The sequence below is a fragment of the Musa acuminata genome, chromosome BXJ2-9, assembly GCF_036884655.1.
Source record: "Musa acuminata AAA Group cultivar baxijiao chromosome BXJ2-9, Cavendish_Baxijiao_AAA, whole genome shotgun sequence".
Lineage (NCBI taxonomy): Eukaryota > Viridiplantae > Streptophyta > Magnoliopsida > Zingiberales > Musaceae > Musa > Musa acuminata.
The window spans coordinates 2,238,827-2,254,989 of NC_088346.1; the positions used below are offsets into that span (position 1 = coordinate 2,238,827).

Here is a 16,163-nt window from a genome sequence, read left to right on the forward strand (position 1 = left end):
TATATATCACCTTGAGAAAGAAAAAAACAAATATATTTAAAACAAAGGATATTATGATTAATATCGGTAATTTTCTGGTCGGATCAATCGGTTCGGTTGTTTTTAGTCATTTATATATCTTTCAATCTTAAAACACTTGATCTATGATGCAATGAGTGACCATATGAGGTGACGGTGACAGTCTCGGATTTGGATTGGGTAGGTCACGACAGCCTCGGAAGCAGCTTTCTATAGGTCCGTGCAAACTCACGCTAGCTCGGGACTCAGTCAAGTGGAATTAGTCAAACACTCGATCAACCTGCCGAGCAAAAAAAGTTGACCGTATATTTGACCATTTTGGTAACGGTTTGGATTCGATTTGGGTGATTCATTGTTAATATATTAATTGATAAAATATTCTTCTCCGAGCACAACTCAAAACATCGTTATCAAGGCCAGTTTAATATTCTTCCTCGTTAATCGACTATAAGAAGCATTATAATTATGATCAATTATTATTTATTAAACTTATTTTATCTTTATACTTGGTCATCGAATGGACCATATCAAGAAATCAACTTATCATGATCTTCGTGTGGGTCAATTACGAGATAAGCATCCCAGTACATATCAGACCTTTTGAACATGTGGATCTAAACTAAGTATGGTTGATCCATGTATCAATAACATTCAATGTACACATCTCATGAGAGAATAATGATACGGTTGATACCTACTTGCCATGTAGTCGACACCCTTGCATCACGTAGCTGATACCTATATACCACATAGCCGACACCTAACATTATGTGATCAACCCTTATTTATTAGATTTAATATGATATCTTGATGTTATATACATCTCAACACTTACTAATATACCTCATTAGTTGACACCTGTATACATCTCAATATCTTGACGTGGTATGTCTTTCAGATTCAATACGATATGATTCCGTAAGGATAGAGAAAAATGTGTAATCGTCTCCAACATTAATATATTTATTTGAATATAATGATCCTCAAGTATAATATATATTTTCATGATCAAACGTCGATTATATTATAATTTAATTTTATCATCAAAATTCGAGATTCAATAATTATAACATTAGATCGTAATTATGATAACGGTGAAAACTTACGTTGCTTCGACAATCTTGTCAACTCACATCAACCTCAGATCAGTTCACAATCAGCTGCAGCGGCAGCAGCCATTTCCTGGAACGGATTCCGAAGGTTGCGGTCCACAACCTCAGCTTGAAAAGTTGACTCTGATAAGTCCACTTAAAGATTTAGCCGAAAGCAAGAACAATGGGAGAATGAGATCCTGCAATAAATCCTTGGTAGGAATTTTCTTCTGTTGTTTCTTGGAAAAAGGGTGGAGGAAAAAGGATGTTTCCGCTGGGATCTCTTTACTATCAGCTGCTTCCACACACCATGTACGAATAAGAGAGATCTCTATCATCATCGTGGAAAAGTACACCAAAGACATCGATATGGTAATTATATTTTGTTATAATCTAAATAATGAATTTTCAATTTAAAAAACCCCTCTATTTTTTAATTTTTCTTGAGAGGTGGATTTACTTTTTCTATATTTCTTCTTTTATTTATTATAATTCCTGAAATATCTCTCTTGACAAGTCAACCATAGTAGTTATATGGTCTTTGCGTTGTTTGAATGAATAATTGGGATAAGATACCGTAGGCTTGTAACGCCCAAACGGGGGGGCCCGATAAGCCCATTATGACCATCTAGGGTTTTAAAAGAAGCATCTCCCGTCCGGCCTTCGCTGAGTGCCGCCCGCCGCCACCTGCGTTCGAGGTCGGAGAGTCACAGGAAGAAGACATCCGTTCCCAATGGGTAAGAAGTGTTTCCCTTTAAAGGTTGGATTGCCGTCGGATCTCACTGCCGATTCTCCGTCGCAGCGAGGATTAAGGTCCACGAGCTCCGGGGGAAGTCGAGGACGGAGCTTCATAACCAGCTCAAGGACCTCAAGAACGAGCTCAGCCTCCTCCGCGTCGCCAAGGTCACCGGCGGTGCCCCCAACAAGCTCTCCAAGATGTACCCTATCCCCATCTCCTCCTTCGATCCATGTCATCCCTGGGCGCTCACTCTGCCGGCTCTTGTCTTGCAGTAAGGTGGTGAGGCTGTCGATCGCGCGGGTGCTGACGGTCAACTCACAGAAGCAGAAGGCGGCGCTGAGGGAGGTATACAAGAAGAAGAAGCACATCCCGCTGGACCTCCGGCCCAAGAAGACTCGCGCCATCCGCCGCCGCCTTACCAAGCATCAGGTAATGCTTGTTTCAAAGGAAAACCCTTATTTTTTAAGCTAGCTACATGATTTCTTTGGGAGATAGGCATTGCTTTGCTTATTGATATGGCCGATATGCATATTAGCATCCGCTCTTTATTGTTTGCTTCTGTATAATTGGTAATGTGGGTTCAGACGTGGTGCTCCAGTGTGTGCAACGTTTACCGATAGTCCATCCCATGAGTTTTACAAGCTTGCTGCTTATGGTGTGTGTATGGTTTTGTGTTTCGATGAGTAGTTGCATTTGTTCTTTTACCAATTTCCATTAGCATGTATGGTGTTTGAAAATGTGGATAATTTGTGTTGGGAAAAAGTGAAAGTAAGAGTGAATTAAGCTTTGGTGATTGTCCTTTTTGTTTACAAGAGGCTAATTTAATAAGAGGCATGGGCTCCATTTTTAACTCTTGAGACAACCAGATAAAACGGGATGAGCAACTGTAGCTTATTTCTTTCCATTTAAGTTTCCCCACTCCCCTCTCCTTCCATTCGATATATTTGAATTCTTTTCTCTTTTGCTTGTTGGGTCTCATGTTGGCCGAACAGAGCAAATGGCTTATCCTTTTTTATTCCCATATGTGGCTTCGAATTATGGCTATATCAGGACCTAGGATGATGGTAGAACATAGGTTTCTTGAAAAGGACAAAGAATAGACCAGAACAAAACCTGATGTAACTCAAACCTAGCTTAATCTGGGCTCAAAGAACACCAAACTTAATATGGTACTGTATCAAAATATGTTTTTTCAGAATTCGGAGACTAATACCATATGTCTGCTCTGCCATTGTGTTAATTTGTATGATGTGTATATTTTACTTCGATGGTGACTTTTTAAATGTATTATTGCCATTGTTATTGGTCACACCATAGTGAGGGTAGCAATAAGTGAGATTCCACATGGATGTTGCATCCAAATCTTGATGTTGAGGGGAGCCTCGCGTTCCAATACATGAGAATTGAGAAAGATGTTGGGATAACATGTACATTCATAACGTTATGTGACTGCTAAAGAGAGTCATGTCCATTTGGGTACAGTGGTTGCCTTTCCAAGAATGTATCTTTTCCAGAGTAATATGTAGGTTTCAAATCCAAGTGTTTGTAAAGAGGATCTTTCTTTTGGTCTTGAGAAGTAACTAGGTCTGGCTGATACCTGCAAGTCACTTATGCGGCGCAACCAAGAACAGTGAGATGCTGTGTAAAATAATAGAGTGACCAGTGCATCGTACCTCTTCTGCTGCATGTTGAGGAGATTGACTTTCTAGCGATAGAAAGTCGGATGACTAAAAGTTTTTTTCGCATTATACATTGTTTTCCTTTTAATATATTATCTTGACGTTTGTAATAAAGAGCTAATTTAAAAGCGAGACTTTATGAGGCCGAAGCAAGAACGCTTAGAGACTCTATAAAGAATGGAGGGCTTATCTATTCTGCTGCTTATTGTGAGATTGTTTTTCTAGGATTAGCAAGTTCGATGACCAAAAAGATGTTTTTTTGGATAACCTCTTATAGTGCCTTACTTCCGTTGAACCATAAGCTCAGTTAAGTAGTAAAATGGAGATCTGTGGACATGCTGGTTTTATTGTTAAATTTACAGCAGATATTGTAGGTTCTAAAATGCAAAAGAACAAGTTGTATTCAAACTCTTTTGTAGTCATTCATTGACTCGGCGTTTCACTAGTAATTTCATGAATATTGCATTTATCTCATGTCATACATATATAATTACATTGGATATATATGCCACACTTTTATGTTTCTGTAATGCTAATATAGATGATTCTCTAGATAATAGTGTGACATTCCATGATAGAACATTCATAATCAATAGTTTGACGGCTACCATATAAATCTGTTCTTCCATCTTGCTGGTTTGTATTGATGGAAATGTTGGTTCATTCTGGATGCAGGAGTCCTTGAAGACAGAACGACAGAAGAAGAAAGAGATGTACTTCCCAACTAGGAAGTATGCAATCAAAGCTTAGACGAAGATAGGGTCTCTCCTAAACCAAGCTCTTCTTTTCCAGCTGTGGTTTTATTAGTTTATCCACTAGAGACTACATTTTAGAGAGTTCTGAACTTGCAAACATTGAGTTTCCATCTGGAATATGAGCTATGTTCTTGACACGTGAAATATGTTAATGTCCTGGTGCTTCATTGTCAATGTCAATGTCAATGTTATGCCAGTGTGGCACTTGTAGTATTTTCTCGTCTCACTCTGTTGAGAATGTTGGATAGCTGCTGTTTGCTGTTTCGTCGTGCTTCCAGGTGAACCCCAGTCACCTTATCGGTGGCCTGTCCAATGATTCACTTGTCTATGGGCTCTTCATGACTTGAAGATGAACACGAAGAGATGCACTACGGTTTGAAGAGGATCACCGAGGCTGCCTTGACATCCACCACCAATCATAGCAAGCGCCTAAACTTTCAACTGTCTTTGTCAATTCAAAACTAACTTAGTATTGCATATTGATTTATTTATAAGGGATTTGATGGATGTATTAATAAGATTTTCTGAGTAGGAGATACTACTAAGACCCACAGGACTCTGCTTCACTATTGAGCTTAAGCTTCCAGTTCATGAACAAGTGAGGAACGGTGATATTATTGATTGTGATTGCTTCCTTGATACCTCAATTCATGCCGGCAATTCGAAGATGGTATGTACAATCAATCTTCTTGGTCATTCTTCGCCCTGATTTATTTAAGAACTTTTTGATAATTGTTTAAAATAAAAAAAAAGTATCTTCTTTCAATTGCAGACTATAGACTTTACCTCCAGAACAGCAAATACAGTACTCCTTCGAGAAAACGAACCGTTTAGTGCGTGAATAAAGCTGAAAGCACTGTCGTCCAGCAATGTGTTACAGAGAGAAGTTGCTGTGAAACAGTGTCATGCAGAATGCAATGCCCACAGTGCTGCTACATCATCTCATGACCAAACAGTTCTATTTCTGCTTCCTTTCACGTGGCCGAATAGCCGCACTTCAATGGCTACGTTGCTCGAGTGTCATTTCCAAGTGTCGGCAACTGCTGTACAACCTGACTCAGCCAGAAGAGCTGGTGGATCTCAAAGACTTCAATCTTATCAACCCCATTTCCAACCATTATTTCTTGCTGTACTACCTCCTTTCTTTTTGTGTGTCGAACAGAACCCCACGGAGTGATCAGATTAATATGTCAAAACAGCATCAATCTGACATCTCTCCACCTCACTGAGAATTACCCACAGAAGACATTAGCAACATGTTCGAAATTTAAATTTCGGATTGTGGTGTCTCTAGAAGAAAGAAACAAGTTGGCTACTTGGGATTCCGATGCTCGGAAGCTATTCGGTAAGTATGCCACATGATGCGCCAAGTACCATGCTGAAATAATTGAATGCTGCTGATGGAATCGTATCATTGTACCACCAGCCATTATTGCTTTCTTAAATGCATCGAGTACAAGCCAAAATTCCCGTTTCTTGCCTCGACGGCTTCACCTGCAAGAAAGCATCTCCAAACACTCGTTCGTCACAGTTATCGGCCATTAGAAGTAGGGGGTGAAGGTGATAGGCCACATTACCGGAAGTACTACAGATTTGTGATATCTCAGAGTTCCAGACAAGGATATGAAGCTTGAGATTAAATGCATGCTGGTTATAGTGATCAGGCAGACCAACAAGTTTTCTCTTTTTCTCTAGTGGATAAGGAACAGATGGGATTCATGATGACCAAAATGACACGGAGATGAATCAAGTCTATCATCCCTTTCTTTGCCAGACGCACCACCATCGCACGAGTTCATCATGCTCTACACCAAACATCCGAGAAGATGCACGCTGCATATCTTCTCTTCTTTTTTACAGACACTACATTCTCCTTTTTACAGCCTTTCTCGTCACAGGGAAGCCGGTGCGCGGGGTGGCGATGGCCAGAATTGTGCATGCTTCACCTTAGAGATGCTACTCAGAACTCCCAGTGGCGTCACGTCCCCGACCACCGTCACCTTCTTCGTCGCGAAGTCTATGTCGTACGATGTCACCCCTGGCCAAGAACAACCACCACCATCATCACATTTCTTTCTTCTGATGAATACAACACACTCGAATTATCACAGAAGAGCTAAACTATGTTGGTGTTGGTCACTTAGTAGCGTCACGCTAAGAGTCTCACCTTCCATCCTCGAAATATGCTTCCTGACCTTCCCTTCGCAGCCCTTGCAGTGCAAAGACACCCTCAACACCACAACCTAAGCAGCAGACATGCTAAATTTACGTTTAACCTCCAGCAAGTTAAGCGGAACGGTAGAGTAAAGGAAGTTGCATGCGTTCAGAACCTGGTCTTGCATTCTGGCAGCAGAAGATGGCCTCGGTCTTCTCTGTTCTTCTCTCATCAGAGCTCGTAGAGAAGGTGGCCCCAAGGATATAAGAGGAGGGACAGGTTCCAGATCAGGCACCATGGTATTGAAGTAGGCATCATCGGCTTCATCATCCAGTAGATACCGAGTAGAGCCTGGCACACCGAACGCATCACTTGGTCTCTCCAAGCTCTTCCCGTTCTTCTGGTTGCAGGTTTTTGGCTTGGTGGGGGTCTGAGACATGGAGTTAACAGTCGCCTTAACTCGTCGCGGATCTCTCAGATGAGGCGTGTGGCGGTCGATGGCTCTGCCGGTGCTCGGCTGTACCATGGACCGCCGATCTATGCTTGTGCATATTGCTGCTGATGCCGGGGAGACGCAGGAGAAGTTAGCTCCTCTCTTTTCCTTGAACAGCAAAGAAGCCATGGTACAGTCAGTAACTAGACAAGGAAGATACGAGAGAGAGAGAGAGAGAGAGATGGTTTGATGTACTTATAAGCATGGATATATAGAAGGTGGGAAGATTTAGTTATCTGTAATCTCTGCATTCCCCTACGGTTAATCCATTATTGAAGCCCACAAGTTTCAGCAGTGCTACAAAGAGCTTGCAGACGTCCTCAAAGAAAACTTTGAGTGGCTACACTCGTCTGTGTAAGTTCAATTTAATGCTCTTTGGACCATTTACCAGACTCAACTCAGAGAAACATCTCAAAAGCAAGCTGGCAAGATTTAACTTGTTGTTGCAATGCTGTAATAACATGAACTGTGGGATACTTCACATGATCTGAGCCCTCGATTCACGTGAACACTGACTTCCTCCATCATACACCACAATCTAAAGGCAAAACAAGAATACAGAGAGCTTGTACTGCCTCCACCTACCTATGTACTCATTTTGGTGTAATATACATTCTCGGCGATCGAGCTTGTCTACTGTGATGGAATGAGGGCATCATCATCCTCTTCCATGATTTCATCTCTGCTATTGCTGCTGTCATGGCACTTTGCAGCTGAACCACGGTCATTATTGTGCAGAATATGAGTTACCTGAGCTCCCTAATCACCAGAGTACTGTTCTCCCAGAAATCTGAATGGATTCTTTCCTGCCACCTTAAGAAAAGCTTCACGACACCTGATTCACTTTTTCCTAGTGGAATTCTGGTCAGGGAGAACATATTCGAAGGATCTCAGAATGATATCACAGATCCAATTCAGTTGAACAGAGACGGTAATGTGTTTAGGAGCAATCCTGCATTGGTTCTCACATCTGCAAGGCAGCAGACTGGTGGATGATTAGGGAAGGAGAACTCACGATGGAGATGCATAAAGAAAGCGGCCGCCTTTCTTATCACCATCATCTCAAAGCTCTGGTCCACTAACTATAGAATCAGATGCTTCTTTCTCTTCCCCTTTCGTGCCCCATTACTGGATTCTCGTCTCAAATAATTCCATGAAACCAGTTCTGCTTCCATGCATGGAGTACAAGAGTTCTCAGGTTTATATCTCTGCTTTCTTATATTTATGCAAAAAAAACCTGTTCTGATCAAAGAAGTCGATCTCCAAAGAAAAGCTTTCGCTTTTGATAAATCTTTAGCTATTGATCTTAGGCTCTTAGCATTTCCAGAGATCTCAATCTTGTTTCTCAGACTTTGACTTCATTACCATATCATCCTCTCAGCACATGCAATCATTGAGCACTAAGCCACAATACTGAAGCTGGCAGAAATCTCTCTCACCAGCAGAAAGTAGCATTAATTTATTTGATTGTTGGGATAGAGATTCAACACCTCTTTTTTTTCCCAAAACCAACTCGTGGCAAAGGATCAACATCCCCACTCAGATAAAGAATAAAGATCAGCTTGAGTTCATATAACCACAACACATTTAGAGGAGGAAGTCAATTTCTTCTGGTACAGCAATGGTTTTCACTGGAACAGCAGGTCATTGCTAATTGCCAAACAGTTGGCCCCATGGATTATTATATTACCAACCTGATGAATCATAGTTATCCTGATATATAAAAACTAGAAATTTGAGAATTCTATGCTGATGAAACTTCATGATAACTAAAGATTCCTGCAGGCAAATTAAAGAGCATAGTAGCTTCCACTCTTGCACTGATAATGTAATTAACAAACCACTTTATTCCTCATAAGATAAACTACAACAAGCTTCCAGTAAGTGCACTTCAACATAAGTAGATGTGCCCGACAAAACACTAGTAAGAATCTAAGAGGCATCAGGAACATTAAAGTCAGTCAAGGCCTAACAGTTGTGTAATGAGGATCCTGCAGTAGCTACTTCAGAAACAGGGTAAAAACATGATGCAATTGTACCATGGAGAAGACTTGGTTAGGCTTCAAGCTTGCATCCCCCTTAGGATTGTTTCAATTTTCCAATCTTTACTATAACAAGATGGAACAATTAGGCACCATTTCCTCGAAAAAAGAAAAAAGAAAATTTTCATTGTCTAGGGTCAGTTTCAGTTCATGTTGATCAACAATTAATGCAAATTTTGAGAACCTTTCCATCAATTCTCCATCAACCAAACTCAGGTATTCATCAAATGGTAAAACAGCATTAAAAGGTTGGAAATTGTGTTAACATTGTTGGCTGTAAATTAGTAATCAAGTTCTATTTTCAGAATCTTAGCAGACCAGGAAAAGATGAGAAAACAGATCTGAGGCTGTCTGCAGTCGATAACAAAATAACAATGATATTGATCCTCAGAATTGTTGAAAGATTCTCGAATCATGCTTTAGTTGTTTCATCGAAGAATGAATCCTGGAAATTGACTGCTAAATCCTTTATTGTATTGTGCAAAAACAATATAGTCACAGACAAAATTACCCCACAAACAAAAATACACCCTTCAAACGTGTTCTATATCCCCCCGAAAAAAGGAAATAATTTCTGAGCTGCAAGCCAAACAATCAAACAAAACAAAAAAAACTTTATTGCCTCAGGGTAGCTGACTTCCACCTAACAAATGACTCACCCTCATTATCCTGCTAAAATATTGCAAAACTCCTAGTGTTCCTATCTGTATTTCTTTGCTCTGGTATGAGATGCACAAACTCAAAGCCAAGACCACAAGAATGTCTACTTGACCATCGGCACAGCCTTTTGATGATTTGGACCAGTTTAATGTGATTTCACCAACTGAGTAAATGACCAGCAAAATTACTCATTACTCACCACCGACATAATATCGAAATTTTGTGGCAATCCAATCAAAGACCATTGTCATTGGAGTTCTTACTGCATATTGTTGAAAGCCCTCTAGTTATAAATGCCTCGGTTCTTATTGTTGATCTCTTAGGAGTAACCGTCGCACTTGCCGATGGTTCAAAAATCAGCTGAAGCTTGGTGGCGATTGACATGTTAAGCTGAAGCATAGCCTCACAGAAGCACATGCTTCCTCCAGCCAGAGGAGCCTAACCTATGATGAACTCTTCAACAAGTTCTTCCAAGAGTTCCTCCTTCAGAGTCCTCTCAATCTCCCTTCCTATCTCATCGATGTTGCCTCCTAAATTAAACCATTTTGTATCCAGAACTTTCTTTTCTGCGTTACCTGCACCAAGCTCGATACGTTTTTTCACCAACATCTGCCAAGTTTTCTCAACAAGCCCCTCAGAACCCCACATGGGTCCGATCCTTCCTGTAGAATTAACCCATGGATGCAGATCCATACATGGAGCAAGGATCTCAGCCACGATTGAGTTTGACAGATCAAACATCAACTTCCTTTCCGACCGTGACCATGCAACCAGCTTACCGTACTTCTTTTCGAGCTTTTCAAATAAGTTTGGGTTCACTGGATATTCTGGTAAGTAACATGCATAACGAAGACTGTCTTGCTTGGCACTGTGAACACCAGAAAAGATAAGTATGTCGAGTAGGTAGGTGTACTCCCTCTCCTCTTCATCCATAAATTCCTCTTCTAGATGACCAGCCTGTTGAAAGAATTCACACACTTCTCTGTCATCGTCATTACTTGAAGTAAGAACTTCTGATGCCTCAGCACATTGATCTCCTAGCTTGGAGGTTAAAATTTTTGAATGGAGCTCTGCAATAAGAAAGTCATTTATGTACATATTAAGAAGCAAATGGAATACGACGAGAGATGAAGAACATACTATGACTTCTTACACTTACCAAGATCTCCAGTTAGGCTTTCAGAACATCCTGAACCATTTACTCTCAATGGAAGCTCGAGTTCAGAAACAGCACATGGTTGCAAAGCCTTTGTAATTCTTACAGAAGTGAGCCGTTCACGATCTACCTGAAGATGACTGAATGATGTTTCCTGCAAGAACAGAAATACGTTATAAAAGTGATCCATCTTGAGCTTCAAGTTGCAATTGAAAATGATTTAGATACTTTTCGTACAAATAAAAATAAAAAGATGACAAGAAACTGAAGGGCTCCACAATTAACAAAAGCCGAGAAGTAAGCTTCTAGGCAAACAAAAAATTATGAAAGAAGAACCTTGTGTTTCTCCTACATTTGTTCTAAATGACATTGCATAAGGTAATATTCACATACGTATCCGAGAATCTCATTTGTTCCTACACTCAAACAATGGTCTGAATTTTGGAAAGAATTAACGTGCTTTAAAAAGTTTTTGTCAAGTTTCAGCTATATGATGACACACTGTCAGGACAGTGGTCCCTTCCATGATGGTGTGCAGGCATACCCTTATACACAGTGTAGGTTTATATCAGACCATGCCTCAGCTTTTCTGATGCTATGATTAACAGCAATGAGAATAATGAAAAGTTTATCTGTGCTTTTTAGTTTGGATCCTAGTGATGGTGGAACCCAAGTATATAATCTAGACTCTCTATATAGGTTCTCACTCTTTGTTAAAGAAATACAAAATCATTTACAATTGTTTCATATCACATCAAAAGATAAAAAAAGCTGGATGCTTGTAGTGTATGGTCCACAAACCCTTTCAGGTATATACTTGAATATAATGAGACATTTTTCTACAAGTAATGGGGTCAGTTTAGGCTGCTATTATACTCAGATAATACCATAGCAAATGCATTATAACACTGGTGTAAGAGGTTATGGTAAACAGTATGATAGAAGAAAATTAGTAATTTAATTATGATAAAATAAATTAAAGTAATTTATATTCGACACAAAAGAGGATCTGTGAGATTTACAATGACCACAGGATGCATGGAAGTTGGAAGCAAGATCATTATAAATGAATGATAATAGTAGTAAACAAAGAAACAAATAGGTGAAGAGAGGATTCAAACGATATCCTCTTATTTATGATGTACTGCTACACATACTCTGTAAATTCTGAAGTAAAGTTGACACAAACCTTCAGCAGATTACTGTTGGACACTTTAGGATCCTTTACAGCTATACTGGCCATTGACAACTGAGGTAGCTCCTCATTATTTATCATCATCATATCCACATCCATATAATTGGGAATAGAAAGAGGTTTAAAATTTCCTTCACCAGCCATTTTTGCAAGCACACCTTTCCTTGTCCTGTCTTGGTTCAAGTGAATTTCCTGTGAAGACAGGTTGTTTTCCTTCCCGCTCAAATTAGAGTAAAGCTGGTTATTACTGCTTTTAAAACCAACGAGTGAAGAACTTCCTCTCTGATCGGATTTTTTAGGTCTCAATTTCAGCACATCATTAGGTGTACAAAAATGTTCATCACAAAATCGATTCATGCTACTTAGATTTTGACTTCCATAAGTTGTTGATGAAGCGGGAACAGATGCAGGGTTTGGTAGATTTGTTAAGAATCCATCTTCCCAACTGTCACTATTGCTAATACTCAAAGGAGAACCCCCTGATGCTCGCATATCAGGTCTAGTTGATTTCTCAACTGAAACATTATGAACCTTCGATGAACTGGACACTGAATTTTGTCCTACCACATCAGATAAAGCAAGCATTTCAGCCAAAACACTTGAGCATTTACCACAGTCTACTGTCTCCTTAGAGTTACCAGCCATCTTCCAGTTCCCAGAGAAGTTTTTTCTAGCTTCACTTCTTATAAATTCAGTTGAAGGAGCTAAGGCAAAACATATGCTATTCCAGTTATTAAAATGGTTGGATGATCCTTCAGGGCTGCAGAAACTCTTCATGTCAGAGATATTGCAAGAGCTGTCTTCCCTGGAGAATCTGTTATACTCCACAACTGGTATGCTCATCTTACTGCTGCTTACAGACTCTCTCAGTTCTGTAATCTCTCTATCTAGTTCTCTGGAACCTTTATTCTTGCAATGAAAAGCTTCCGAGTTATGGGAAAAGTTCAGCCAATCCCTTCTTCCAATGTTGGCCTCTCGAATCCCAGTTTGAGCGGATGGTCTTCTGTGAGAAAACTTAAAATTCTCAGGGGTTCTTAAATGAACACTTCCACGGGATTTATCAATGTTATGCTTCAAAAGAACAATATGATTAGGATGGATACACTGGTAATTGTTGCTGGCAAACCGTGCTAACTTATGTGAAAGAGAATCATTCTGAACCTTGAGAAATCGACTAGCCTTACCAGCAATGGGTATCCGAAAAGAGCTAAAGACACCATTTTGCATATGAACAAACCTGTCCGTCTTCTTCTTCAATGAACGATATACTTCACCACTTTCTGTCTTAGCACCATTTGATGATTTGAAAATTGTTTTCTTGCTTGTTAAATGAGAGGGTGCAAGCCGCTTTGAATCATGGAAATACTTTCTGAACAAGAAATCGGGTTCCTGGAAGACATTTAGAAAATTATGCTCAGTGCAGTCTTGGTTCCCCAACTCACTGGTAAATTTTTCAGAAATTCGAAGTGATTCATCACTTGGAAGATGCACTGCATCCAATAAATTTTGGCCAAGAAAGCTTACATCACTTTTCCATTGTTTGCTTGCATTAAGCTTGCGTTGTTTAAAACTTGGCAATGCACTGCTATCTGTTTTTGTCCTGTCCCTCTCAACTTTCAGTCTTTGAATGACTTCATAGACATCCTTAAATTCTTGGTGCTCAGCCATGCTCATCCAAGGCAAACATTCCTCCCTGGTTAGGTACTTCTCTTGCAAGCCTGTAGATGGTATATCTTGAAAATAACCATTTATTGTCTTCTTTCGTTTATGGGCTACTTGTACAGGTGGCTGTTCGTCAAGACCCATTAATTTTGCAATTACACTAGGCGACGACCACCTTATTTCTGCTTCTTTTGGTATCTCTTTATCCATGGGTCTCTCTCTTGGTTTTACACTGGTATTATATGAGCCTTGGCCTGACTGAAGAGCAAATCAGAACCATCAGAATGTTTTAACAAATAATATAGGCGTCACAAGTTGAACACGTGTCCAAACACACAAATCAGACAGAGAAGAAAGATCCTCTCTTTTTTGTTCTCAAGTTAAGGGCTTTTGTTTTGGGCGTGAGATGATTGGATCTGATATCAAGTCTCCAGTACAAGTAATGAGAGATTTTTACAGCATCCATCAAGAAAACTTGAGATAACATCAAATATTGCTGAAAAAAAAACATCATGCTTTTTTATTACACCACTATGATATCCATTACAGATATCTGGATATTTCAAAATTAACCTTAAAAAAAGTAAAATATCCTATGTTTTTTCTTTAAAACTCTTTGCATTTTAAATGCATGAAGATATGCAGATCCTCTTGCAAAAGGCATTCTTGTTCCAGCGCACATGCAGCTCATCAAAGCAATATTAGATTAAGAAGGAAGAGTGACACTTACAGAACTTTCTTCTTTTCGAAAGCTACTGCTGCAATCAGAACCATATTCTACGCCAAAATCATTCCTTTGGCCCTTTAGATAACCGCATCCTGAAAATAAATTAAAACTAATTGAAGATGACTACTAGCCAAATATAAGTTCAAACAAATGTAAACATTAATCGCTGTCCTCAGACAGCTCTGAATAGCTTACGACAGGCATTGGAGATTCAGAACATGAACCAAATTATGAAAAATACTTGGTCTCAAGGCGACATCGATGCAAAATACAAACATCAATACATAATCGGTCATTGATGCTTGAACTATTTAGCTTAGTCGCGGTATCTGAAAAATATGTGGAATTATTTAGCTTAGACGCGGAAAGGGACTCAGCTGCTGCAAAAGCTTTGCTGGGAGTAGTTATTGGTTCTTCGGTAGGGATAACTAACAGCAATTCATCCAATCAATAGCAGAACTCTCAAGTTAAGGAAAGACTACAACAAAAACACAAACGAATTTAGCTGTGCTTCTGTGCGTAGACATGTCTCGTCAACAGAAAAGGCCCATATGGCTATCATCGGTGAACTCTATGCTTAGCAAACCCGAAACAATGGGGAAGAAGAAGCCATATGAAGGGGGACCTCAATTAAGAGAGCAAAAAAGATCCTGGTGGAAAAAGGAATCAAGTTTGGACGACGATGATGATGATGATGATGATGATGATGATGGTGATGAAATGATTCAAAGTATCAGCCGTGGTACGAACTTCACGTAGATGAAGCAACACAGAATCTTCAGGTAACCTTAAGAACGAAACACATCGAAGAACTACTTGACAACCTGCACCTGCAGAGATTTCGCATAAGTACTCTGACAAACTCCTGCTATTGAAATCAATCATCGTGAATTAAGAAGAATCAAATCTTTCTCCGACAGCGAAATTGCTCCGACGCTCCACTAAAAAAGCGGCCCTCCCAAAATTGCCTTTTTATTCATATTTCTCATATGACAGGATCAAAGCACGACCACAAATTGAAAGAAAGCCACAAGTAATCGTCATCGTCAAAGACTCGATCGTTCTGTCCACAACTTACGAAAGCCACGCAGCCACACGCATAGCCAAGAAAAGAAACCGACGAAAAGAGACATAAATACTCGAAGCACGTAAATCCAAACCACCGGGAAGGGGACGGAACAAATCCAAGACGCACCGGGTGTCCGCAACATGCCACCGCCGACCCGATACGCCCTCTTCCTCCGCCGGCCTCGCCGGACTCCTGAACCCTGCTGCGTCCGAAACCAATCCACCTCCATGTCTTCTTCCCTTCCCTTCTCCCATACAAAGAGGAGGAGGAGGAGGAGAAATCTCTAGCAATGCCCGCAGATCGCGTCCTCCATGGTTCCTCTTCTCCGGACCAATTCGAGAGCAAATACCAGACTCTACGAATCGTTGTCGAAGCGAGACGCCAGGGGAGAGAGATCAAATCGAGAGAAGAGCTTCGTGATTGGGAACGCAACGTTTGGGGAGGAGGGCGATCGAGTAAACGGCGGCGTGGCGGTGGTTGGGTGTGGCGTGTGGGTACGTGCCTCGTGTGGTACGCTTGTGGGTATGCCACTGTGTCGGGCAAAAATAGAATACACGCATAAGGCTGTGGCGGCTACTTGGCGATGTGAGTGATACGTATTTGGATTCGGAAAATTACACGCAAAAGATCTATGTTGGGATATGGGAATCGCATGCAATAATATGAATGGTGTGAAAAATCTATGTTCAGATATGGAAATAAGGTTTTACTTATTGAATTCC

The 16,163-nt window shown here is 40.3% G+C and overlaps 3 protein-coding genes across 7 annotated transcripts; 1 reads left to right on the forward strand and 2 right to left on the reverse strand.

The window, feature by feature from the left end:
• Positions 1-1,688: 1,688 nt before the first annotated feature.
• On the forward strand, positions 1,689-4,495 carry LOC135622393 (large ribosomal subunit protein uL29-like). Its single transcript, XM_065124205.1, has 4 exons — positions 1,689-1,846; positions 1,912-2,047; positions 2,121-2,277; positions 4,203-4,495. The coding sequence occupies exons 1-4, from the start codon at positions 1,843-1,845 to the stop codon at positions 4,275-4,277; spliced, it is 372 nt and encodes a 123-aa protein (XP_064980277.1). The 5' UTR covers positions 1,689-1,842; the 3' UTR covers positions 4,278-4,495.
• A 1,444-nt stretch (positions 4,496-5,939) lies between these two features.
• Positions 5,940-7,217, reverse strand: LOC135622392 (protein SODIUM POTASSIUM ROOT DEFECTIVE 2-like). Its single transcript, XM_065124204.1, has 3 exons — positions 6,613-7,217; positions 6,450-6,525; positions 5,940-6,320 (listed from the first exon to the last, which is right to left on the reverse strand). Exons 1-3 carry the CDS (start codon positions 7,057-7,059, stop codon positions 6,175-6,177), a joined length of 669 nt encoding a protein of 222 aa, XP_064980276.1. The 5' UTR covers positions 7,060-7,217; the 3' UTR covers positions 5,940-6,174.
• Positions 7,218-9,411: 2,194 nt separating this feature from the next.
• LOC135622394 (uncharacterized) lies at positions 9,412-16,153 on the reverse strand. 5 transcript variants are annotated; one of them, XM_065124210.1, is made up of 6 exons: positions 15,568-16,109; positions 14,376-14,464; positions 13,508-13,903; positions 11,978-13,372; positions 10,792-10,942; positions 9,412-10,702 (listed from the first exon to the last, which is right to left on the reverse strand). In XM_065124210.1, the coding sequence occupies exons 1-6, from the start codon at positions 15,668-15,670 to the stop codon at positions 10,071-10,073; spliced, it is 2,766 nt and encodes a 921-aa protein (XP_064980282.1). In that variant the 5' UTR covers positions 15,671-16,109; the 3' UTR covers positions 9,412-10,070. The 5 variants fall into 5 exon arrangements, with proteins under 5 accessions (XP_064980282.1, XP_064980281.1, XP_064980280.1 ...); XM_065124209.1 differs by having other exon boundaries at positions 11,978-13,903; positions 15,203-16,153; XM_065124208.1 differs by having other exon boundaries at positions 11,978-13,903; positions 15,197-16,153.
• Between the last annotated feature and the right edge of the window lie 10 nt (positions 16,154-16,163).

Bases quoted from the DNA above. Each gene is read 5' to 3' on its own strand.
- LOC135622394 (XM_065124207.1), bottom strand. From the start codon at position 15,670: ATGGAGGTGGATTGGTTTCGGACGCAGCAGGGTTCAGGAGTCCGGCGA. The intron at 14,465-15,567 runs GTGCGTCTTGGA...ATTTATTTTCAG, and splicing joins TGGCATGTTGCGGACACCCG to GATGCGGTTATCTAAAGGGC. The intron at 13,904-14,375 runs GTAAGTGTCACT...TTTGCTCTTCAG, and splicing joins TTCGAAAAGAAGAAAGTTCT to TCAGGCCAAGGCTCATATAA.
- LOC135622392 (XM_065124204.1), bottom strand. From the start codon at position 7,059: ATGGCTTCTTTGCTGTTCAAGGAAAAGAGAGGAGCTAACTTCTCCTGC. The intron at 6,526-6,612 runs GTTCTGAACGCA...TCTGCTGCTTAG, and splicing joins CTGCCAGAATGCAAGACCAG to GTTGTGGTGTTGAGGGTGTC. The intron at 6,321-6,449 runs GTGAGACTCTTA...GTTCTTGGCCAG, and splicing joins GCATATTTCGAGGATGGAAG to GGGTGACATCGTACGACATA.
- LOC135622393 (XM_065124205.1), top strand. The intron at 2,048-2,120 runs GTACCCTATCCC...CTTGTCTTGCAG, and splicing joins CCCAACAAGCTCTCCAAGAT to TAAGGTGGTGAGGCTGTCGA. The intron at 2,278-4,202 runs GTAATGCTTGTT...TTCTGGATGCAG, and splicing joins GCCGCCTTACCAAGCATCAG to GAGTCCTTGAAGACAGAACG.